The sequence below is a fragment of the Bos taurus genome, chromosome 1 (genome assembly GCF_002263795.3).
Source record: "Bos taurus isolate L1 Dominette 01449 registration number 42190680 breed Hereford chromosome 1, ARS-UCD2.0, whole genome shotgun sequence".
NCBI classification, from domain to species: Eukaryota; Metazoa; Chordata; class Mammalia; order Artiodactyla; family Bovidae; genus Bos; species Bos taurus.
In genome coordinates this window covers 58,673,314-58,698,927 of record NC_037328.1, presented here as the reverse complement: position 1 = coordinate 58,698,927, position 25,614 = coordinate 58,673,314, and the positions used below count along the sequence as shown (strand labels likewise).

The 25,614-nt window shown below is 39.0% G+C and overlaps 1 protein-coding gene across 3 annotated transcripts in view; it reads left to right on the top strand.

Moving 5' to 3' along the window:
- The window catches only part of CCDC191 (coiled-coil domain containing 191), a 99,062-nt gene that overhangs the window by 36,115 nt on the left and 37,333 nt on the right, over positions 1-25,614 (top strand). For all 3 annotated transcript variants that reach the window (XR_009495046.1, XM_059887903.1, XM_002684755.6), the window contains exons 8-12: positions 5,288-5,478; positions 13,495-13,741; positions 21,519-21,964; positions 22,729-22,841; positions 24,821-24,903. Coding sequence is in view for 2 of the 3 variants with exons in the window: in XM_059887903.1 (XP_059743886.1) it covers positions 5,288-5,478; positions 13,495-13,741; positions 21,519-21,964; positions 22,729-22,841; positions 24,821-24,903 (1,080 nt within the window). In the remaining variant the exon portion in view is untranslated. The remainder of the gene's footprint in view (positions 1-5,287; positions 5,479-13,494; positions 13,742-21,518; positions 21,965-22,728; positions 22,842-24,820; positions 24,904-25,614) is intronic.

Sequence of the window (25,614 nt, the reverse complement as noted above, 5' to 3'; positions counted from 1 at the left end):
TTTTGAAAGAAGAAAAGCATTTCACTTAAAAACTTTCTAAATTTCACTTTGTAGTTGTTGTTCAGTCGCTCAGTCATGTCCAGGTCTTTGCAACCCCATGGACTGCAGCAGGCCAGGTTTCCCTGTCCTTCACTATCTCCCGAAGTGTGCTCAAACTCATGTCCATTGAGTAAGTGATGCCATCCAACATTCTCATCCTCTGTCCATCCACTTCGCCTCCTGCCCTGAGTCTTTTCCACGATCAGGGTCTTTTCCAGTGAAATAGCTCTTGGCATCAGGTGGCCAAAGTATTGGAGCTTCAGCTTCAGCACTAGCCCTTCCAATGAATATTCAGGGTTGACCTCCTTTAGGAGTGACTGGTTGTATCTCCTTGCTGACCACAGGACTCTCAAGAGTCTTCTCCAACACCACAGTTCAAAAACATCAGTTCTTTGGCACTCAGCCTTCTTTACGGTCCAAGTCTCACATCCATGCATGACCACCGCAAAAACCTTAGCTTTGACTAGACAGACCTTTGCGGCATAGTTATTTCTTTGCTTTTTAATACACTGTCTAGATTTGCTTTTCTTCCAGGGAGCAAATATCTGTTAATTTCATGGCTGCAGTCACTGTCCACAGATTTTTGTGCCTAAGAAAATAAAATCTGCCATTGTTTCCACTTTTTCCCCATATATTTGCTATGAAGTAATGGGACCAGATACCATGATCTTAGTTTTTTGAATGTTGAGTTTTAAGCTAGCTTTTTCACTCTCTTTCACCCTCATCAAGAAATTATTTAGTTCTTCTTCACTTTCTGCCATTACAGTGGTATTACCTGCATATCTGAAGTTGTTGATATTTCTTCCAGCAATCTTGATTCCAGCTTGTGATTCATCCAGGCCATCATTTCGCATGATGTCCTCTGCATATAAGTTAAATAAGCAAGGTGACAATATACAGCCTTGATGTACTCCTTTTCCAATTTTGAACTCACTTTGTAGTATTTTATTTTAAACATTGGGCTTCCCTGGTAGCTCAGTCGGTAAAGAATCTGCCTGAGAGGGAGAGGGTGGGAAGATTTGGGAGAATGACATTGTAACATGTAAAATATCATGTAAGAAACGAGTTGCCAGTCCAGGTTCGATGCACGATACTGGATGCTTGGGGCTAGTGCACTGGGACGACCCAGAGGGATGGTATGGGGAGGGAGGAGGGAGGAGGGTTCAGGATGGGGAACACATGTATACCTGTGGTGGATTCATTTTGATATTTGGCAAAACTAATACAATTATGTAAAGTTTAAAAATAAAATAAAATTAAAAAAAAAAAAAAAAAGAATCTGCCTGCAGTGCAGGTGGATATGTACTTAGGAGCAGTTCTTCCCACAGTGATTTCCAGCATTTTATTTACCTGTAACAAGTCTTAATTATCACCACAACTGTAAAAAAGAGACGTTAGAAGTTAGCAAAAGAGCAAATGACTTTATTTGAGAATGTATTAGACATAAAAACATGGTGCAGAAATAAATGAGCTAGGTAAGAAGCAGAGAGAGATAAGACTAGTTGTCTGCCTTGTTCAAACATGGTTCTCTGGCTTAAGCAGAATCTGTTCCTTTTCCAACCAGCTTTGATTTTAAGTATAGTTCTTGTTTCATAGAGCAAAGGGATAGAGCCCTTCTGTAGTTCCAGAGTGGAGAACTGTAGAGGAGAAGCAGGCCTGAGCACTGTGGGGACTCTGCTTGGGGGAACATAATAGGAAGGATAAGTAGATGGTGACTGTCAGCTGTGTCACTTCTTGTCTGTTCTCAGTAAGAACAGAGTGCTAGCATCTTGTCCCAGAGCAGACAGAACCAAGACTTTTTTCCTCTGTCAAATATTTTCTTCCAAGCACTTTGATGGGACTCCTGTTTGTCTAAATAATGTTTACTGTGAATCAAGAATAACCAAGTGACTATTGATTCATACTTTTATTTTTTTTTAATTTAAATGGGATTGCTGGGTTGCTCTTTTGAGTAGGCAGGGATAAAAACCAATGGCAAGGTGATTTCAAGAGAGCAGTTACCGTATGAGTATGTCACTTTGCTGCTATTAACTTCTATGTAGTGAAACTGAATTACAGACCTTCAAAACTGATCATGTTGCTCTCAAAGTCTAAACTTAAGTATTTTTAAAGAAATATTAATATATTGACTATGGCGTTTACAAACTCAAATTTTCCCCCTCTTAAATTCATGTTTTCCAGCAGTGCTTTTCTACTGAGGTAAGTGATGTATCAAATTCTTTCTCTTTCAGTATAAAAAAAGCAAATAATTTGCTCTTCCTCTTTAAGAGAAGTTTTTTTTTTTCAATTTTTTTTACAGGTATACCCGCGTTCCCCGTCCTGAACCCTCCTCCCTCCTCCCTCCCCTACCCTCCCTCTGGGTCGTCCCATTGCACCAGCCCCAAGCATCCAGTACCGTGCATCGAACCTGGACTGGCAACTCGTTTCATACATGATATTATACATGTTTCAATGCTATTTTCCCAAATCTCCCCACCCTCTCCCTCTCCCACAGAGTCCATAATACTGATCTATACATCGGTGTCTCTTTTGCTGTCTCGTACACAGGGTTATTGTTACCATCTTTCTAAATTCCATATATATGTGTTAGTATACTGTACTGGTGTTTTTCTTTCTGGCTTACTTCACTCTGTATAATAGGTTCCAGTTTTATCCATCTCATTAGAACTGATTCAAATGTATTCTTTTTAATGGCTGAGTAATACTCCATTGTGTATATGTACCACAGCTTTCTTATCCATTCGTCTGCTGATGGGCATCTAGGTTGCTTCCATGTCCTGGCTATTATAAACAGTGCTGCGATGAACATTGGGGTACACGTGTCTCTTTCCCTTCTGATTTCCTCAGTGTGTATGCCCAGCAGTGGGATTGCTGGATCATAAGGCAGTTCTATTTTCAGTTTTTTAAGGAATCTCCACACTGTTCTCCATAGCCTGGTATATTAGGGTCATCAGGATGCCTGAATGTTTTCATTTTAGCTTTAGGTATACCACGAACTCTTCACTTTGTGAATTTAGCCATTATCCCTTTTCAATTTGAAATTTGGCTTGGTAAGGTAAATCATAATATCTGGAGTCTATTTTGTAATGATGGTCTATGAGTTAATAAAATAGTACATGGGAAATGCTTTGAATTTTACAGAGAGAAAGAATGTGGAAATCCAAGAAGGACACTCTTAATAGTGCTATTATCATCAAGGTGGATTATGTTTGTACTATTTAATTGTTAGAAATATTCCAGGAGTTAAAATTAGAGATAGTTACCTATATATAGAATATTTCATCAAGTCACTTAAGAAGAAACTCTTAAGTGAATGTGGCAAATAGATATGATGTTTTCTATAGACTACAGTGCACAAGTTAACACTATTTTTTTCATGCTGTATTTTTTGGGATAGATAAATAATAATAAAAAACCATACCCCCTCAACAGGCAGCTGTGCATCTTTTCCTTGTTATGACTAAAAATGTATCTTATGTTCAGTGAATTTCCCTTCATTCATTCTGTCCTTCCTCCCTTTTCTCTTACTTTCTCCATCCTTCCTGCTTTTCCTTTTATGGGATCTAAGGTGAAAGTCTAGAAAATCTGTCCTCGTTTGACATAATGGAGAAGGAACAAGGAATATTTAAAGACTTTTGTGGTTTCTCCTAATGGAAAATTATAAAAAACAAGATTTTGTAGTTTGTCTAAATGACAATATAATCGGTTTCTTTTGTGGAAAATATTTCAGGCCAAATGAGCTATTCTAGGAATTCCAGCCTATGCTCGCCTATGTTATTGGTCTTTAAGTTATATACTCTTTCTCCCTATAACCTCACAAACGCAGAGATTATATCTTAAAAAAACTTGTTCAGAATCCCAAAATTCAAACACAATGGGTGCTTACTAAATGTTAAAATAGTGAAGGATAAGTATTTTTAAAGAGAAAGAAGCAGTAAATAGGGCCAACCCTGCTATGGCCCCCAAGTTCTTGACGCTGGTTGCTAGGCACCTCTTGGACCTCCCAGAGTCACTTTCTATGCAGTTACTTTCTATGTAGTGCCCCCCACATGTAGTACGGGGCTTCCCTGGGGCTCAGACAATAAAGAATTCACCTCCAATGCAAGAGACCTGGGTTTGATCCTTGAGTTGGGAAGATCCCCTGGAGAAGGGCATGGCTACCCACTCCAGTATTCTTACCTGGAGAATTCCATGGACAGAGGAGCCTGGCGGCTACAGTCCATGGCATCACAGAGTCAGACATGCCTGAGCAACTGAGCATGCACATGTGGTGCACTCTCAGATCTGCCAGGCCCTCCTCTAGAGGCTCACAGTCTTGTGAAGACTGGTATCAGGTGACTATAATATAGTATGAGGACTGCTTTAACTGTAGAAAGCATAGGTTGCTCTGGCAACCCAGGGGAAGAGTACTTGCATGTGGGGAGAGTAGTTGGTAATAGGAGGGCTTCCTGAGAGAGGTGACTCCTGAAGTCATCAGGCAAAGAGAGGGCATAAAAGGACAGAGAAATTAATATGACCATAAATGAGGAAGTGCAAAAACAGTGTGGTTGGTATAAGGCAAGAACTGAAAGTAATTTGATGAAGTAGGAGCATAAAATGTGAAAATAGAAGATGTAGGTCTTAGCCTGGCACCATAAGTACTCCTCTGGGGACATCCTTAGGGTCAGTATACCTTGTCTGATTTGTTGTCAGATACATATAGTGGAAGATTGCAAGCAGACTGGGTATCTAGTTTCTCTTGGAGTGCTCACCAAAACCCTGACGTGGTCAGTGGTAGCTCAGCTGAAGCCATTTTTAGCTGTCTTGTTCCGAGGCACCAGAAACTGCATTCCATGCTATGGGATCTCCTATGTTCGTTTGTTTAGGACATCAGTGATGTTCCCGGTTGGCATTGAAGCCCCAAGACAGTCTGGCACGGGAGATCTCTGCGAAGCAGACCTTTCAAGTCTCCCAAATAGGCCTCTTAACTTAGATCTTAGATGTGACAGCTACTCCAGCTCTATGTAGGACTAGTGCCTTAAGACAAGAGTTAAATATTGTAGTAATAGCTTAAGTCATGAGGCTGATAGTGCCTTAGCTGCAAGACTTGAGTGTTTCTCATCATTATTGGCATAAAGCAGTTGTCTGTTCCCCTTCCATCAAGTTCCTAGATTTGTTAGAAAAAGTATGAGGGGGAAATCTGAGGAGAGGGTTCCCATCAGTAGATATTAGAAACCCTAGCACTGATTTTCCAATGTTTCCATTGCAGTGTCAAAAACGGTATTTCTCTGCCTGGCACAAGCTGATTCTTGATCATAGGATTAAGCTGGGGAAAGCTGGGACCCTGTCCGACTGGAAGTTGCAACTGAAGGTCCTGCGGGCCTGGAGAGACTACACGAGATCCCAGAAGTTGGGGCGAGAGACTCAAGCCATAGAAAATTACCTTAGAGAAGAAAACAGGTACTATTATTTGTATTAATACCATGAATTATATACTATGAAAATGTATATGTAGGACATACGTTTATGTTTCTATGTTTATGTAGGACATGTTTCCTCCTGAAGAACCCAAAAATAAGCTCTAAAAATGCTGTTCACTGGAATCATCTCATTTACATTTAAAATATATCACTGTTCTTCTCTGTTACATCCCAAACTGGAAAATTTTAACTGAACATTATAAGCAAAAAAATTTGGATTAAAATATACAAATGTACATGCTTTTCTTTTTTTAAAGGAAGCTAGTATTATGCTTTTTCCCTTGTCCTTTGATATAGTAGCATTGCACCCTGGACCATCTTACAATTTAGGAGACAGATTTTAGCTTATGTGCTAGTGATTTTCATTGATAGAAATCACTGTCCTCACATAGAATGTTAATTACAGACATAGGTAACGAACATCCATTTGAGAGAGCAAACCTTGGAAGAATGATTTCTCCCACTTCCCCACATCTTATTTAGAGGTTTTTGACACCCTTATATCAGTTCCCTCTTAGACTTGTGAATGACACAGAATTTGTCCTCAAAGAAAACTTTCTTTTGCTCTATCAACTTTCAATATGTTTTCTTCTTTTGATTTCCAAGCTCAACTTTGCATTCTTGAACCAAAATCATAGATGTGGAAGGAGCCATTTGTTTATTGGTGAGGAAAGCTGGAGGGAGCAGTTCATGGTCTTGGGTTTAATCACTTCTCAACCAGCGATCCTCTTGTTCATTCTGGGTGGAAAATTGGATGAATCCTATGTGAAAGTATCATCATGTATTGATAGAAGGGAGTGTCACGCTGGAGTTGTGCATCACCATGACAGCATCAGGCCATGGGGTGGGTGCGTAGGAGCCTGACGCATGACCCCTTATCTTCTAAGAACTCAGTTTTGTGGGGAAGATGAAATCTAGAAATAGTACAGGTGTGGACTAGCATTATATACTTTGTAATGTATCTCCTTTGGCTGTTGAGAACCTACTAGAGGGAAGTAACTGAGGAGGCTCCTACAGAATATCAGGAAGGACTTTATCAAGAAGATGGGTCTTAAGTTGGATTCTGCATGCGGTTAGTGGGATGTTCCTCAGTAGAAGTAAGGAGTGAGATGATGGCATGAAATATGGCTGGAAATCATCAAGCCTGTGGTTGTCAAGTTCATAAACTTGTGAAAGGCCTTAAATGGTAAGACAAGGAGTTTAGGCATTCTTTGGTAGATAAAGGTGAATGCCTGAAGGTTTTTAAGCAGGATGGTGACTTAGACAATTTTCCTTTCCTACAGTATGCTGAGGGAATATCTTCAGTGTGGGGGAGGAGCATTTTACAATTTACTTCTAAATTTTGAGGACCCAGTGATTGACCAAAGAATTGGGTGGATTTGTTGGATAAAAAAGCGAAGGAAATTAGAGATGTTGCAAAGGGGAAACATCATGAGTGAGGGCATAACAGGAGTGGAAACTAAGATGTTAAAGTTCAGAGTGGTCTGTGAAATTTACATGCCAGAAGAAGAAACCTATAGAAGAAAAATCTGAAGAACTTGAGATTCCATTCCAATTAAGCTATTTAAATATAAAAGCACTAAATGGGGATTTCATAATAGCACTGTGTGCCAATTTTTTTTTTAAAGATCTTCTTAGAACTTCTTGTCTCATATCTGTGAATTATTTTCAAGTGTCTATTTTTAAATGCTTAGCACAGATACTACATTTTTTTAACTGTCAGAGTTAGAAAATATTTAACTTATAATAATTTTTTTTTACTATAAACCTTTAGAGCAAGAAACTCTTCGAGTAGGAAGATATACCTCAAGGAGTATCTGATCCAGCCCCTCATTTTACACATTGCAAAAATAAGGCACAGAAAGGATGAACAACTCTGTCAAGGTCATAAAGCTTCAAGTAGCCCATCCAAGACTAGAGCCTGGTCCTTTTGATGCTAAGTCAGATGCTTTTTCCTATACTATGCTGCTCCTAGTTAAAGAAAATCTAGGTGATGGCTCCCTAAGACAGTCATGTTTTTCAGGTATATTGCCATTGACTCTAGATGGTTGTAGATGTGAAACAAGAGCAGTAATTAATAAATAACAAATCAAGGTAGAAATATAGAAAAGGAGCCACACTGTCCTTCATGTTGCTTTCCTACAAATCCCTGGCTTTCTGCATGTTGTTCTTCATTCTAGAGATTGTTTTAGGAAATTTTGGGGTGATTTTGTGCAAAGAAGGTTGGGTTATTAGAGGTAGAGAAAAAAGCTCAAAGGTAGCTACTACAAGCAGAAACCAAGAAGTGTCAGTGGGACTAAGGGTGTCAGGAGAGCCAGGATCCCCTTTGCTATGCTCGTCAGAGTTTCTCCCAGTTTCTCTGTAAATGCTAAATACATAATTGATGAATAATAGGTGAGCCAGTGGATGAATGAAGTTGGTTGCTTCTTCTTCGGTAATTTAACTCTATACATTTTCAAGGATTTTTTTCCTAAATAGTGAGATCAAAGGATAGAGAGCACTTATTGTAAATGGGTTACCCATTATAGAAATTATAACTCTTAACAGATGGACAGGACATCGTTGGTTCTTCAGCCCATTCACCTGGACATGAAAATCATGTGTTGTGTCTGTTTCTCAGATGTCAGCTCTGACCTGAGGCTCCAGCTCTTGAATCCACATTTGTTTTTGCCACTTGGGCTTTCCTCTTACTGGCCTGTCCCCCTTGCAGGGCCCAGCATTTGGGGCTTCTTTCTCTGCCTTCTTTCCTTTCTGTTCTTCCCACTTTCTCTCTGGAGCAACAATAAATCCCTCTCTTCTCATTCCTGATTTAGTCACCTTCTTTTCTTACTGAGCTTGTGCTCAGAGCCTCACTCATCCATGTATTTCTCCTGAAAGATACACCTTTTTCTAAAGGTTTATTTTCTAAACTTTCTTAAAAATTCCCTAATAGGAATTTTTGTCTATCTTTTTTCTTTTAAAAGTAGTTTCGGTGTATATAGAATGTCAGTACAATATTGTAATACAGTTGGAACATTGACAGATATTCCCGAACTCTTAATTAAGGATTTACCCACTCAGGTAGTACAACGAAATGGTGGCACACAATGCTAAGTTAGACCCTTGGCCGTGGTGGTATTGGACTTGAACTGTATTTGTAATTTCTTTAACATATTCACTTTTGAAAGTTGGCTCCAGATCTTCCATTCCGCCTCTCCACCATATTCCTTCCATTTACAGCCAGCCTGGACACACTGGGAAGAAGCAGGGCTTGTTTTCTACATCCTCTCCCCACCGTTCCTGAGCCTACTCTCCCGATTCCTCAGTTCTTTCCTGGGAAGCATCTCTGTCCTTCTCTTACTAATCTCCACAGTATCCTCAACCCTGCCTTCCCTTGAACAAGTGCTTTGGGCCTTTCCTGGACCAGGCTTTCGTCTCTTCCCTGTGTCCCTCTAGCTCCTCATACTCCGTCTCTGTACTCCTCAATTTGATGTTATCCCTCCTAGGAAACTTACACTTTATTAGGCAGTGTCTGCAAACAGTGCCCAAAATGTCAGTGATGGGGATTGGGGAGTACAGTGGCAGGCCCTTTGTCATCCTTCAAACCGTGACATTTATTCACTCACTCATTCATTTATTCTGTCTGAGAGCATGTATTCATTCACCTGGTCAGCTTTACTGATGCTTACTGTATAGTAGACTTTTTCTTAAGTACCTGCAGAGGAACTAAAAAGAGTGTTGAACATTCTTGCCTTTTAGGAGTTTTCAATCTAAGTGGGGAAGTTAAAAATTTACCCAAATACTAAAAATAATTGCAACAGAAGGCGCAATAAGATAAAAAACTTAGGAGTGACATAGACTTGGCTATCATGCATTATAGTCCCCCAAGCAGCTTTTTAAAAAGAGGAACTCTTGGGTCCCATCTTTTGAGAGAGACAGATCATGACTAAGTAGAAGAGAGCATTTTTCAGTTTAGGGGAAAACTGGTAAGCCAGTACATACTCAGCTTGTGTGGGAAAGGCTGGGGTGAACCCGCCAGGCTAGCTAGGGGTGGGAAGGCAGAACTGACGAGAGACTGTCAGGTAGTCCCCATTTCTGAACTCCTGATTTCAGCGTGCTGCAGGGCAGTCTTTTATGAAGCATCTCTGTTAATCACGGTCCACTGCCCTTCCCTTCATGCTCATCGCAGTATCCATTTGAGAGGCTAGAAATTACGTGGCATCCAAAGCTGGTAAAGCTCCTAGTGTGTCTGCCAGAGAGGCAGGAGGACCAGCCAGACTTGCCCTGGCTGGCTCACTTTAAATCTCTCTAAAGTAGAATTGTGTTATCTTCCATGTTTTCCCTGGAGGGGGCTACCTGGTGCATTTCAGAATGCATTAGCTTATGCATTCCTGTTCCTGCTGAACCCGCTCACCCCAAATGCAGCTGTTTGCATCGTTGCTATTTTTGTGTTCTGCATCAGATTTCAGCACTCTTATTGGATCACTAGCATATGGTTATTTGTTTATCATTTCTCACTTCCTTTTAAAAAATTCAAGACACTGACCTTTTAGATATCTAATAGTCTTGTCCTTAGATAGGGCTGTTACCTTACATGCATTTGTTCTATATTTTCAGGTTCTTTTTAAAATTTAATTACATCTTTAAAAACAGACTCCTGTGCGATGGGCAGTATAGGGCTTGTTGTTGTTAGAATGACACCACTTTTGAAGCGGAATCTGAGACACTTTCAGTTGCTTACCCAGGGTCCCCTATCTAGTTAGTGTTCTTCTGACTAGTGTTTTAGATCAACAGATACGTAGCATTTGAGGTGTTGATTCTGAGCAGCCTGGTTCATATTTAAATTCCTATTTGGACCTATTACATTTTATCTACTTAGTTCTTTGGAGACAGCCTTTCTCTGCATTTGTTATATAATTATAATGATCAATTTATATACTCTTATCAGAAATTCCCTGATTTCACCCTGGAACCATATTGGGACAGGATCCATAAAGGACCTCTTCATTTTATGTTTATTTGGAACTATTTCTTTGGGTTAGCATGCCGAAGTAAATCACATCTGACTGAGCTTTTAAGAAGTGATTTTTCAGTTTCAGAAATATTTATGCTTTTAGTATCATCATTTTAAAGGTATAAAAATGGGCTTGTCTGCAGAAGTGTCACTCTGCTGAAGGGAACCACAAGGGAGCAAGAGCAGAACCAGCCTTGTCTCTGGATCCCTGGCTTCTGTGTTCCTACCATTCCCACAAACCCAAGTACATCCTCGAATCCCTGCATATTCACTATAGGGAAAGCTCTGAACACAATAATAAACATGCATTTTCAACCCACTTTTTTTTTTTTAACTCTTTAGTCTTTTGTTATATTTCCAGAAGTATTTTTCTCTTTGCCTTTTCATACTATCCAAATAATCCCTCTCCTTGACAGTCAAGAGTCCAGTGCAGCTTTTAGCTGTTTATGCTATCAGTTCAGTTCAGTTCAGTTGCTCAGTTGTGTCCAACTCTTTGTGACCCCATGAATCACAGCACGCCAGGCCTCCCTGTCCATCACCAACTCCCGGAGTTCACCCAGACTCACGTCTGTCGAGTCAGTGATGCCATCCAACCATCTCATCCTCTGTCCTCCCCTTCTCCTCCTGCCCCCAATCCCTCCCAGCATCAGAGTCTTTTCCAATGAGTCAACTCTTCGCATGAGGTGGCCAAAGTACTGGAGTTTCAGCTTTAGCATCATTCCTTCCAAAGAAATCCCAGGGCTGATCTCCTTCAGAATGGACTGGTTGGATCTACTTGCAGTCCAAGGGACTCTCAAGAGTCTTCTCCAACACCACAGTTCAAAAGCATCAATTCTTTAGAGTTCAGCTTTCTTCACAGTCCAACTCTCACATCCATACATGACCACTGGAAAAACCATAGCCTTGACTATACGGACCTTTGTTGGCAAAGTAATGCCTCTGCTTTTAAATATGCTATCTAGGTTGGTCATGACTTTCCTTCCAAGGAGTAAGTGTCTTTTAATTTCATGGCTGCAGTCACCATCTGCAGTGATTTTGCTATAAAAACATGAAATTAACATATCAGGTAGACTTCACACTTCTCCTTCATGCCCAGATTGATGTAAATCAAATTTTACATTAATTAGACAGCACATACATCTTCTGGCCTGTGGAAATTTACAATTTCCACTCACTTGAGTAAAATGCCATAGGGTGTTTTGTTTGTTTCATTATTTAGACATTGAAATTTTTGAGCTTTGTTCTTTCCTGCATTGCTACCTGATTTATTAGTCTTATTTCTTTTAAAATTTTTATTCCAAGGTCACTCAGTCTCAAATCCTTTTCTTTTTTTCTATCAAAGTAAAATATTATATATAAATGTTTATTACCATATTGTATTTTTACTATAAAAACCATCAGTCAATCACCAAGTATTTTTTATCTATCATTGCATTAGAAAGAAACAATATATAATGAAATATGCTGTTGGCAGAATTGTTGTTAGCATTTATCCTAAATTCTATTATTTCAATCAACATTACTCTCACTAGTTGGTTATTTCACCCAACTCCTCTGACATATGTTAAATTCTGTGACTCTGGAGTAGTCTTTCAAATTAAGGGTTTTAACTCATTAATGGTTCCTAAAATCAGCCTCAAGACAAGGTATGTTTTTTAAAAAATAGGATAGATTAGAAAAGAAACATTGGAGTACATCTCTGGTAGTAAGGGTAAATATCCTTTGACAAAACTTTTGTTGCAATTATATATACTTTGTTTCAAACACACACAAGCTTATATTGAAGTCATGGTGTAACATTTTTTCCTTAGTGTAGGTGTCAGTCACAGAAGGTTTAAAAGTCACTTTAAGCATGTAAGAACTGTAGAAATGTTCTTCTGACTCATTGGCTTAAAACCTTACGATTTTTTTTTGATATGACCCCAAAAAGTCCATGAGGAGGGTTAAGTGTTACATATGTTTAACAGAAGTGAATATGCAAATAGTGTTGTAGAGAACTTATTCAAGTCACCTTTACAAGGTAAAATTAGTAGGTATCTAAACAATATTAGATTTTAAATCTCAAAATGGACTCTGGTTGTGATATAAGTTCCAAGCTCTACATCTCCCTTCTTCGGAGATGATAATCATCCACTTATAGACTGATCTCAGAGACCTCTATGCTTGAATTGTCACCTGGCTATCCCCAAAATGTCTTCAAATTGAGAGCCCCTTTGGGAGGGGAATGTAGCTGGCAGTTCCCAACTCCACTCAGTCATGTCCCCTAACATCACGAAGTTTTCAGGAATCAAAAGGAGCTCTTCCTTAGGAAGAGAGTGAACCAGATCCCCTACTAGATTATGAGTGAGCTCTGTGGGAGCAAGTGCCTTGTGTATTCCTTCACGTACTTCTAGTCTTAACAAGTGTCTGCACAAGGAAGTCGTCCTTCGTTCATGCACTTTATGGCTTTGGTAAACGAGTCCTTCTCTGCAGAGATCCTTTCCCTGGCCAAGTCCTTCTGCAAGGTTCACCCTTGTAAATTCATGTTTATTTTTATGTCTTATACTTAACTAATTATTGACAATTCACTTGTTAAGTTTTGTCCCTTTCTCCTCCCAAACCTGTCTTCCTTAGATTTGCAAGTATAGTTGAATATCTCCCTCATCCATTCATATATTTTTTCAAGTAGTTACCTGAATACCTATTCTTTCTGCTCCTTCCCCTCCAGAACGTCTCAGAAACTATATTATGATAATAAAAAAATTTAGCTAGTCTTTGTGGTGCGACAGAACAGAACAGTCCCTCTTTCTTCCGAGGCAGTGCCTTGAGGTGCCATTTTCTTCTTTGAGCACAGCCTTTGCACTGGGGAATTTTATAAAATGACTCCTTTGAGCTTAAATAAAAGAACAAACTGGAGCTGTGATGTAGCATCTCTAGAACTTCTTTAGACTTGTATTTCATTTATATTATCAACTAAAAAGCAGTAAATGGCTTCTTTTTTAATGGAAGTGCTTTGTTGCTTAGAAAACAACAACTGGCCACTGAGCATAACCGGAAACAAGTTCTCCAACACCATTTTACAGAATGGCAGCATTGGCATCGTGCAGAGATCCTAAAGAGAGAACTGGCTGTAACAAAGGAGGAAACCAGGAAGAAAATGAATGAGCTGCTGGAGGCAGCATCACTAGGGAAACTCAGTGCAAACATGTCATCAAGCATCGGTCTGCTTGAGGAGGCAACAGCTATGGAGGATCCACCTAGAAATGGAGAAGTAAGATGTTTTTCCTTTGCTTAGTCTTCCTGCTTATTACATACTTGAATTTAGCTTTGTCCTTGTATAGCCTGGGCTATTCACTTGGTAAAGAGTCCACCTGCATTGCAGGAGACCCCAGTTCAATTCCTGGGTCAGGAAGTTCCCCTGGAGAAGGGATAGGCTACCCACTCCAGGATTCTTGGGCTTCCCTAGTGGCTCAGTGGTAAAGACTCTGCCTGCAGTGTGGGAGACTAGGTTCAATCCCTGGGTTGGTAAGATCCCCTGGAGGAGGGCATGGCAACCCACTGCAATATTTTTGCCTGGAGAATTCCCATCAGAGGAGCCTGACGGGCTACAGTCCTTGGGGTTGCAGAGAGTTGGACACGACTGAGCGATTAAACACAGCACAGTACAGCCTGGACTATGCTGTTGTCAGATTTCCTGGCCTGGGCCGTCTAAAAGGTGAGAGCTGCTGCAGTGAACAAAGGTTGCCTTTCAGTCAGTGTTGACTTTCTTGAAATGAGTCTTCTTTTATAATCACGTATAAACTTTGGAATAGTTGAAATTTGGTAGAGATGTAATATAGACAGGGAATTTAAAACAACTAAGAGAAAAATTCCATCCAAAAAGAGATGTATAAAGCTTTGTTTAGAATTCCTGAACCTCTTATTTGATTATCAGACATTTCTCTTGTAAATGAGCTTGTGATTTATAAGAGGGGAATGTTTAGTTTTAATTTTCCTAATAAGAATTCATATGTATGAGTTCTGGCAATTGGCAGGAGAAAATGACAAAAAGGAAAAAGAAATGAATGTATATACAAAACAGAAACGGATTCACAGAAGAAGAGTAAAAAATAGGAAAAAGAAAAAATAGGCAATAATTCCATCATTTAGAGATAACCACTTGCCAGGTGGTGCTAGTGGTAAAGAACCTGCCTGCCAATGTACAAGATGCAGGAGACACAGGTTTGATCCCTGGGTCAGGAAGATCCTGGAGGAGGAACCACCTCCTATTGGCAACCCACTCCAGTATTCTTGCCTGGAAAATTCCGTGGACAGAGGAGCCTGGCTGACTACAGTCCATGGGACCATAAAGAATCGGACATGACTGAGAATGCACACACACACCAATAACATGTTGAAGTATATAGCCTGGTCTTTTCTCTATTCAAGCGTATGGAGATTTTTCTCTTTAATGCTATTTAGCTTTTAAATTTTCTTCAGTCAAGTCATTGAGGATATCTAATTTGCCATAATACAGGAAAAGGAAGGCCTAGTTGATTTACGATATTTTATTAGTGTCAGGTATATAACACAAGTGATTCAGTTATATATACATATTTTTCAGATTATTTTCCACTATAGGTTATTGTACGGAGAAGGCAATGGCACCCCACTCCAGTACTCTTGCCTGGAAAATCCCATGGATGGAGGAGCCTGGTAGGCTACAGTCCATGGGATTGCTAAGAGTCTGACATGACTGAGCGACTTCACTTTCACTTTTCACTTTCCTGCACTGGAGAAGGCAATGACAACCCACTCCAGTGTTCTTGCCTGGAGAATCCCAGGGACAGGGGAGCCTGGTGGGCTGCCGTCTATGGGGTCACACAGAGTCGGACACGACTGAAGCGACTTAGCAGCAGCAGCAGCAGGTTATTGTAAGATAATTGCATATAGTTTCTTGTGCTCTTGTTGATATCTCTTTTATACATAGTAGTTTGTATTCGTTAATCCCCTACTCCTACTTTATCTCTCCCCTTCCCCTTTCCCCTTTGGCAACTGTAAGTTTGTTTTCTATGTCTATGAATCTGTTTCTGTTCTGTGTATACATTCATTTGTATTGTTTTTTAGACTCTATACGTAAATGATATCACATAATATTTGTCTTTCTCTGTCTGACTTTAGTTAGTATGATATTATCTAGGTCCATGTTGCTGCAAACAGCAGTATTTCATTCTTTTTTATGGCCGAGTAATCTTCTGCTGTGTTTATATACATCACTCTTAAACCAATTGTCTGTTGATAGGCACTTGAGTTGTTTCCAAGTCTTGGTTGTTGTAAATAGTGTTGCTGTGTTAATTTTTTAAGGAAACTCTGTACTGTTTTCCACAGTGGATGCACCAGTTTACATTCCCACCAATAGTGTATGAGGATTCCCTTTTCTTCACACCCTCTTCAGCATTTATTATTTGTGGACTTTTTGATGATGGCCACTTTGACCAGTATGAGGTGTGAGCTCACTGTGGCTTTGATTTGCATTTCTCTGATAATTAGTGATATTGAGCATCTTTCATGTGCCTGTTGGCCATCTGTATGTCGTCTTTGGAAACATGTCTGTTTAGGTCTTTTGCCAACTTTTTATTGGGTTGTTTGCTTTTTTGATATTGAGGTGAATGCACTGTTGTATATTTTGGATATTAACCCCTTGTCAGTTGCATCATTTGCAAATATTTTCTTCTATTTAGTGGACTTTTGTTTTGTTGATGGTTTCTTTTGCTGTGCAGAAGCTTTTTAGTTTGAGTAGTATTACTTTTGATTTTATTTCTTTTGTTTTGGGAGCCTGATCTAATATAATACAGCTATGATTTATGTCCAGTTTGCCTATGTTCTCATCTAGGAGTTTTATGATGTCGTGTCTTATATTTAGGTCTTTAAACCATTTTGAGTTTATTTTTATATGTGGTATTCAGAAATATTCTTATTTCACTGATTTACATGAGACTGTCCAGCTTTCCCAATACCGCTTGCTGAAGAGACTTTTTTCTCCTTTGTATACTTTTGCCTCCTTGGTTAGAGATTAATCTGCTATAGGTGTGTGAGTTTATTTCTGAGCTCTATATTCTGTGCCAGTACCATGCTGTTTTGATTACTGTAGCTTTGTAGTATAGTCTGAAGTCTGGAAGGGCTATGCCTTCACCTTGATCCTTTTTCCTCAGGACTGCTTTGGCATTTCTGGTTCTTTCATGATTCCATATAAATTTTAGGGTTATTTGTTATAGTTCTGTGGAAAATGTCACAAATATTTTGATAGGGATTGCATTTAATCTGTAGATTGCTTTGGGTAGCATGGCTATTTTAATAACATTAATTCTTCCAATTCAAGAGCATGGGATATCTTCCTGTTTCTTTGAATCATCTTCAGTTTCTTTTATCAGTGTTTTGTAGTTTTCAGCATATAGTTTTCAGGCCTTTCACTTCCTTGGTTAAGCTTATTTCTAGGTTTCTTTTTTTATGCAGTTTTATTTATTTATTCATTGATTATTGAAGCATAATTGATTTTCAGTGTTGTGCCAAAATGATGCAGTTTTAAATGGAATTTTTTTTTTTTTGCTTTCTCTTTCTGATATTTCATTGTTAGTATAAAGAAATGCAGCAGATTTAAATATGTTAATCTTATATCTTGCCACTTTACTGAATTCCTTTGCTTTTTTTTTTGGCTGCACTGCACAGTAGGGATGTGTGCACTCCTTGACCAAGGATGGAACCTGTGCCCTGTGTAGTGGAAGTGTGGAGTCCTAACCACTGGACCACCAGAGAAGTCCCCTTACTGGATTCATTTATTAGTTCTAATAGTTTGCATAGCAAGTCTTTATGGTTTTCTGTATAGAGAATCATGGCTTCTGCAAACAGTGACAGTTTCACCTCTTCTCTTCCAATTTGAATACCTTTTATTTCTCTTTCTTGTTGATTGCTGTGGCTTTCCAATATTATGTTGAATAGCAATGGTGAGAGTGGGCATCCTTGTCTTGTTCCTGAATTTAGTGGGGAGGTTCTCAGCTTTACACAATTGAGCATTATATTGGCTGTGGTTTATCATAAATGACTTTCATTATGTTGAGATATGTTCCTTTATACACACTTTGGTGAGAATATACTTTCTTATGATAATGTGGTCTGTTTTTCTAAAATTATTTTCCACAATGTAATGAGAGTTTTCTGTGTCACTAAATCTACTTCTACAACAGTAGTTTCCAACTGAGAGTATAACACAGACTCAGACCTACGAAATCAGAATTTCTGGGTGTGGGGCACCATGGTTTTTTTGAAGTTCCCCAGGTGAACTTGATGAATAAGCCCTGGTTAAGGACTGTCATTCTGTGCCATTGTGTTTAATGACTGCATGAAACTATCATGGACCACAAGCTAGACTCTTTTCTGTTGCTAGGCATTTAACTTGTTTCTAGTTTACCACTTTTATAAACAAAGCCTTAGTGAACAAGTAGCTAACTAAGTCTTTGCACACATCCATAAGCTTTTACTTCGGATAAATACCTAAAAATAGAATGCACATTTTAAAGACTTTTACCAAATGGCCCTTCCAGGAAGGTTGTTTCAAAGAAGTACCTATTTTCCTGTTTGATACCATATTTGTTATTTTTGCTAAGTTGACAGGTAAAATATTTTTCATGTTACTGTTGCTTCAACATTTGCATTTTTTATTACTATGAGGTTAAGCTGGAGAAGGCAATGGCACCCCACTCCAGTACTGTTGCCTGGAAAATCCCATGGATGGAGGAGCCTGGTAGGCTGCAGTCCATGGGGTCACTAAGAGTCAGACACGACTGAGCGACTTCACTTTCACTTTCCACTTTCATGCATTGGAGAAGGAGATGGCAACCCACTCCAGTGTTCTTGCCTGGAGAATCCCATGGATGGAGAAGCCTGGTGGGCTGCGGTCCGTGGGGTTGCACAGAGTCGGACACGACTGAAGCAACTTAGCAGCAGCAGCAGCAAGATTTTTTATATGGACCATTTATATATATATATATATATCTCTGAAAATGAGTATAGAAAAGTTAATAGTGATTTGTCTCATCATACATTTTGTCCATTTTTATCCTTGATTATATATCTTTTTGTTATTTATAGGAACTCTGTTTTTAAGACTATTGATGCTTTTATTATCATTTATTTTGCAATTTTTTTCATTTTGTTATTTGTCTTATTTGTGGAGTTTGTTATGTATACAGTTAAGTTTCATTTTGTTTTTTAATTGGTCTGTCACATTTGAATTTTTTTCTGGTTGTACATTTATTTTAAATTCTGTGTTCTAAGTATACAATAATTAATCTGTAGGGAAACATGTTGAACTCATTTTCTTTTTTTTTTTAATTTTTATTTTATATTGGAGTATCATTGGTTAACAATATTATGTTATTTTCAGGTGTACAGCAAAGTGATTCAGTTATACATAAACATGTATCTGTTCTTTTTCAAATTCTTTTCCCATTTAGGTTTTTACAAGATATTGAGCCAAATTCCATGTTCTATACAGTAGGTCCTTGTTGGTTATCTATTTAAATATAGCAGTGTGTACATGGTAATCTCAAACTCTCAATATATCCCTCCTTCCACCCTTCCTCCCTGATGAACCATAAGTTTATTCTCTAAGTATACAGTTAAGTTTTTACTAAGTCAATCCTATCAGTTTTTTTTTTTCATAATTGCATTTGGCATGTTTGAAAAGACTTTCGGGAAAGGACCTCTGCCCCCTCACCTCCAACCTGGCCCCTGCACCCTTCTACATAATGCTGTTAAGTACTAAAGTCAAATGTGTGAAGTTAAATTGAGCACTGTATGATCCCCAGCCTTGCTTTGTGTTGTGATTACTGCCAGCAAGTAGGTGGGTTTTAATTTAAGTTTAGTCTCTCTCTGCAGAGGAGGGTCATGAGGGTGCTTTTTTGGATTTATGTAACATTTTGGTCCCTTCCCCTGGGTAACTTAACTGCCTTGATGTTAGTTAGATAATCTTGTTTCCATTGAGACCCAAGAGAATCTTCTATGTAAATAGCTGTATGAAGCCTTTTACATCACAAAGTTCCAGTTATCTTCAAATGGAAGAAGTCAGCAGAAAATCTTTTGTTACCTGCATAAAACAGAAAAATTGCTACATGTGTATATAATTTAGACTCAAGAAAAAGTCTTCAGATCTCTGAAGTCAAGATAAAAGATTTTATCAAGAAAAGATAAAGTTGTAAAAAGTAGAACAAATGAAAATAAAAGGCTGTAATAGATTCTATAGATTACTAGATAAATTCTGATCTTGCCCAGAGTATACAGTATAACATGAACAAATGAATATATAAAATCTATACTTAGATGCTCAGTAATTATACTGTCAGAGGAACATATGTACCATGAACACATACCTTATACCTTGAAATTTTTTTGAAATTATCAGTTAGCTAATAGAGGTGTTTTTCTCTAATTGAGCCAGACTGTTCAGTCCTTTTCTGTTAAGTACAATCTGTACCATTAAGATTTTCTTTCATTCTCTTATTTTCACCTTAAAAAGTTAACGTGATCCAAAAGAAATCTTGTTGCTGTACTCAAGGCTTTTATAGTCTTGCTGGGTTAATAATGCATCATTACCACAAAGTTTAAAAGGGCCTAAAACATATACCTTGCTTGACACTAAATTGCTTAAGCAGGTGTTCTCATGAATAAATGTCCACTGACATTTCTAAAATAGAAGGCTATGTTTTAAAGTATTTTAACATTTCAGAGTTTCCATATATTATATCTTTCTCTTTTGCTGAGTCTATGGAAAATATTTCCATCATCATGAAAATTATCTTTTGAGTTCCCAAGTATGGCGCCCTGATGGAGCCAGAAGTTTCTATGATACAAGATAGTTCATAGTAGTTTTCTCCTAACACCACTGTGGATGACAGAGTCAAAAACTGATCAGACTTTAGACCATGGAATCAAACTATTCTAGAAGAAACATTTTAACTGTGACATTATTTTAACCAGCATAACTTTTTCTGATTAACGAGTCTGTTTCTTTCTATATAGAATTTGTAATTGAGTACAACACCTAAATCTGTTTAATAAGATTTATGTGATAAAGCCTTAAAAACTATTAAGCTATATGCTAATACAAAATATTATTAGGTAGCATTAGTCTTATATAATGTAGATATTTGCCCAGTGGGCTTGCAAACACTTCCCACAAATAAATTCTTTGGAATAGCTGGAGACAGTATGGTTTAATCCAGGCCTTGATCCTGAAATAGATAAATACCCTGTGATTAATTTATTAGTGGCAAGAGAGACATTAGAAGAACTGTCATTAAAGAGCTGTTATTATTAAAGAGCTATTACTGATTTGTAAAGTTTTTCCGTAGCTGTCAAACATTCTTGAGAAAGAATATATACTTTGCCATAATATTTTCAATTTCCTGCAAAGTGAAAGTGTTAGTTGCTCAGTAGGGTCTGATTATTTGCGACCCCATGGACTGCAGCCCACCAGTCTCCTCTGTCCATGGAATTCTCCAGGCAAGAATACTGGAGTGGGCAGCTATTTCCTTCTCCAGGGGATCTTCCCAACCCAGGAATCAAACCTGGGTGTCCTGCACTGCAGGCAGATTCTTTACCATCTGAGGCACCAGGGAAGCCCATTTCCTGCAAAATTCAGGGTCAGTTCACGCAGATTATATTCCTGGGATGTATATCTGGAGTAATCATGCCCAATTTCTAAATGAACTATCCAAATTAGATATTTATAAGAGCACGTTTTTCTGATCACAAATATCCTGGCCATGGCAGTAGTTCCTGTGACTGTACCCACTCCCACCAGGTTCTGTGGTGAGCAACAGTACACATTCTAAGAGTGACTGACAAGGCTAAGACTGGCAGCCTCTGAGATAGCCAGGTGGGAGCCCAGAGCAGCCGTGGCTGGGGTCAGGGCAGTTGTGCCATTGAACAGAGCGGCGCCGACCTGGGGGAGATAGAGCTCATCAGCACAGTCCTTTAAATGAATGAGCTACAGCATATTCCTTCTCTCTCAGGTGGCTGCTGTCCCTGCTTTGTGGGAAAAGCCTCCCTCCGGGAGCAGTGGTTGTCTGCCCAGCTGCCACCTCAGAAGACCAACAAAGAGCATCTTGCAGGTTCCCCTCCAAAAGGCCCCTCTGGATACGTCTGACAGTAAGCCACACAAGGGCCCAGGTGATGAGCCCTCCCAACAGCCTGGTAACAAAAAGAAGTTCAGAACCAGTAGCTGGAAAGCAGAACCTGTTTGCATGGGTCATTTCTGCAACCGCCATATCTTCCAGCAGCAGCTTATTGAAAAGCAGAAGAAGAAACTTCAGGAACAGCAGAAAACAATTCTGGAGCTGAAGGAAAACCAGCGGCTGGCAGAGGTTCGGCGGGCAGCAGGGCATACGCACCCACAGAGCTGCCAGCTGTCAAACCCGGGAGAAGATGAATGGGAACGAACCTGCCAAGTGCTTCCAAAGTATGTTCATTGTACTGGAACACTCTCTGGAGTCTTTGTTGTTGTTTTTTTACTTTGTGGTCAAAAGGCTCCTGAATTTTACCCAACATCCAGATTCCATAGTTGCTTGTTGTGCACATGCAAAGCAGAGAGGCCTCATACATTGTGATTGGTATGTGAAAGGTACCAAAAGGTGTTTAAGGCAAGTGGCTGCCTATAAGGATCCAGTTGTATACAGCTAGCAATTGTATTGTAGCTGCCTTTGTCTGAGGACCTGTCACTCTGCCAGTAAAATAGGAAAATGCTTACTTGCTCTAACTCGATTTCTGGATTCCTGATTATGTTTAGGGCTGAGAAGCCAGGTCAGAAAATATCAGGTCTAAACGGAGCAGCCCTTGGGGATGGCCATTTATCTAGCTTAAGTCTGTAGTTGTTTGAGATAAATATCTTTGAATCTAGAATAATAGTCCAAATTTCTCAAAAGCTATTTAGGATGGTTTTAGACATGCTTGTGACATACTCAGTATGTGTGATAAATGGTAGGATAAGAAGTGGGCAGTATGTATTAATCTGAAGCACTGGGTTGGGAGTCAGAGCACCTGACTCACGTTGTAGACTCAGGCCACTCACTCAACCTTTCCATGCCTCATTATACCAATTTATTAAATGGGTATAATAATACATAGTTATCTCAAGGGAGTAAGGATTAATTAAAGTTTGTAAAAGACTTTGAGTTCTGAAACTGGTGATTGGTCTGAATTCTTTTCCTTTTTCTTCCCCCCCAGTTCACCTGTTGCTTCCCCTGGGACTGAAGGCAGTAGAAGTGACTCCCGAAATTCTCTTTCTGGACCCAGAAGGAATCCAAGGCAGATGATGGCGCCCCATCCCATACTGAAAGGCAGGGCTATCTCGGTGGGACCTGGGTTATGGTTATCTTTCCTCCAGGAGTAGGATATGTTGGGACTGAATCCTGGCAACTGTTGGGTTTTGAGACTTAGCAGAACCTGGTCAAAGTCTAAGATGAGTAGATACGTGACAAGTAGATACACCAGAGAACACAGAGAACACGACTTTTTTCCTACCCCTCCTGCCAAATTTTCTGGTCTTCCTGGCCAATACAAAAACAAAACATTGCTGAAAGGTTTAATCATTCTTTTGTAATTTGAGATTTGGACTGTGTTTTTAAAATGGGATAATTCACAAAAGAATTCTGAGTGGCTTCTAAGAATAAACACTAAAGGTCATCTGTCATTGTACTTTTTAACATTAAAATACAGATCAGTTTACAGTAATCTACATCAAGTTATTACATCATTGTATAATGAATCGTGCCTTGATGACAGGCTTCTAGAATGAAATCTATAAACCAGACATTTTAATAACATTTTTGATGTGCATGGAATCATTATTTAAACCAAACCACACTATGAAAAGAGAAGCATTCCTTGGAGCTCACCTAGTGAAACTGCTAGCTGCTTTTACTCTGTACTTAGTCATGCACTGAACATATGTTTGTGTGAAGTGGTAGGCACTTTGACAATTTTATTGTGGCTTGTAAATCTGACTTTTTACCTGTGGTAGGATTGCTGCCCTAACAGGAAGTGATGTCACCAGAGGTACACTGTGCCTGAAGTCCATCAGCAGTCTATTCATTGACTCTCTGCCAAGTCAGCAATTTATGACCTCTTTGTCCATCATTGAGGATGATCAGGAAGTGCCCAGTTTGGTGTGATTATTTTTAAGAAATTATTGTTTGATCAAAGAGTTAGCGTGTTTTGGAACACCTAGCTATTTTCAAGTAATCTTTAATGACTAGCTCTAGAAAAGATGAAAAAAGGGCATATTACCACAGGCTCTGCCTCTTGGGGCTCTCACTTTAATCCTCTAGTCTTATTTCTGCCTCCTTAAAGACAGTCTCATTCCTGCCATCTGTGGCACCCCCACTACTCTTTTTCCAGCAAAGCCGACACTTAATATCTGTAAGAAATAGCCTGCTGGGTTTTTTGTTTATTAATTCTTGAAACTTGGACTTCAATTTTCTTCTCTGTAACACAGCACAAGGAACCTAAAGTAACCATTGGCTGAGTTAGGTGAGCAGAACTTGATACTCCTCCCACCCATGCCCCTCTGCCTATGAAACCCCAGCTGGTGACAGACTCATATTATCAGGCCATCTTGCACATTTGCTTCTTTTGGATCGATATTTAATAGACTGTCAAGAACAGGAGTCTGACACTTGAATTCGTTCAGATGCCAGTTCTTCAGATGCCTAGTACAATTCCATTTCCTGCCCATCTGGATATCCCGGCCCTAAAACTAGTTTAAAATGTGATCATCATGACCCCAAACCTCAGTTTGTTCGTTGTTGTTGTCACATATGCAGACATACATAGTAACCTAGGAGAAGGTGGCAAACTCCATGGTATTTGAGGAGTGATTCTGTTCTCAAAGTATTTGTTAGATGTAATTAAAGTTTTCAACATTCATTAAAGGAATTGCCAAATTAAAATTCTGGTTTCTGGATTTCACATACTAAAAGTTTCTTCAAGACACATTATCTTATTTAAACCAGTGAACAATTATTCTAATAAAAATGTGAGCAAAAACATAATCTGAAAATTGTTCATCATGGCCAAGGATGGGACTGTCAGTCCTTAACCTGTAGGATGTGTGTATGTGTGTATATACCTATACACATGGTATAATTACAATTTCTGTAATTGTATTTTAATATAAATTTTATGCATATATATATACATATATATTTGGCATTGTGAACACCCAAAAGAAAACTTTAACCATTTTACCATAAAATGGAGACATTTCTTTTCCAGTGTTCCTTATATTTTTTATATTGGAACTCTTACTGTTTTCTAGCCATGGAAGAGAGAGCAGTTCAGCGAGCTGAACGTAGGCGGATCTTGGCAGAGAAGAAGAAAAAACAAGAAGAGGAGAAATTGGTAATAAATCAAGAATGCAAAGTGAGGCAAGAAAAAGGATTTGTATAGGTCTTTATTAAAAACTGAAACCTAGGTTGTTTAAGGCAATTAAGGCAGTAGCATAACACCAACTTTGGATATGGCTTTTTGCCTCCTGGCCTGAACTCTATGATAGTTTTAGGAAAATGAAGAGAAGGAGCATCAGCATCATTAGTATACAACAATAAAATGTTTTCAAAGTTGATGGAGCTAGCAAATTAGGAGATTTACACATAACCAAGACTGATGTGTAATAGGTAAATATTCAACCTGCGAAGTTTACAAAGGTGGATAATTCTTTTTTTTAATTGGAGGCTAATTACTTTACAATATTGTAGTGGTTTTTGCCATACATCGACATGAATCAGCACACATGTTTTCCCCATCCAGAACCCCCCTCCCACCTCCCTCCCCATCCCATCCCCCAGGGTCATCCCAGTGCACCAGCCCTGAGCACCCTGTCTCATGCATTGAACCTGGACCGGCAATCCACTTCACATATGATAATATACACATTTCAGCACTACCCTCTCAAATCATCCCACCCTCACCTTCTCCCACAGAGTCCAAAAGACCATTCTTTATATCTGTGTCTCTTTTGCTGTCTCTCATATAGGGTCATTGTTACCATCTTTCTAAATTCCATATATATGCATTAGTCTACTGTATTGGTGTTTTTCTTTCTGGCTTACT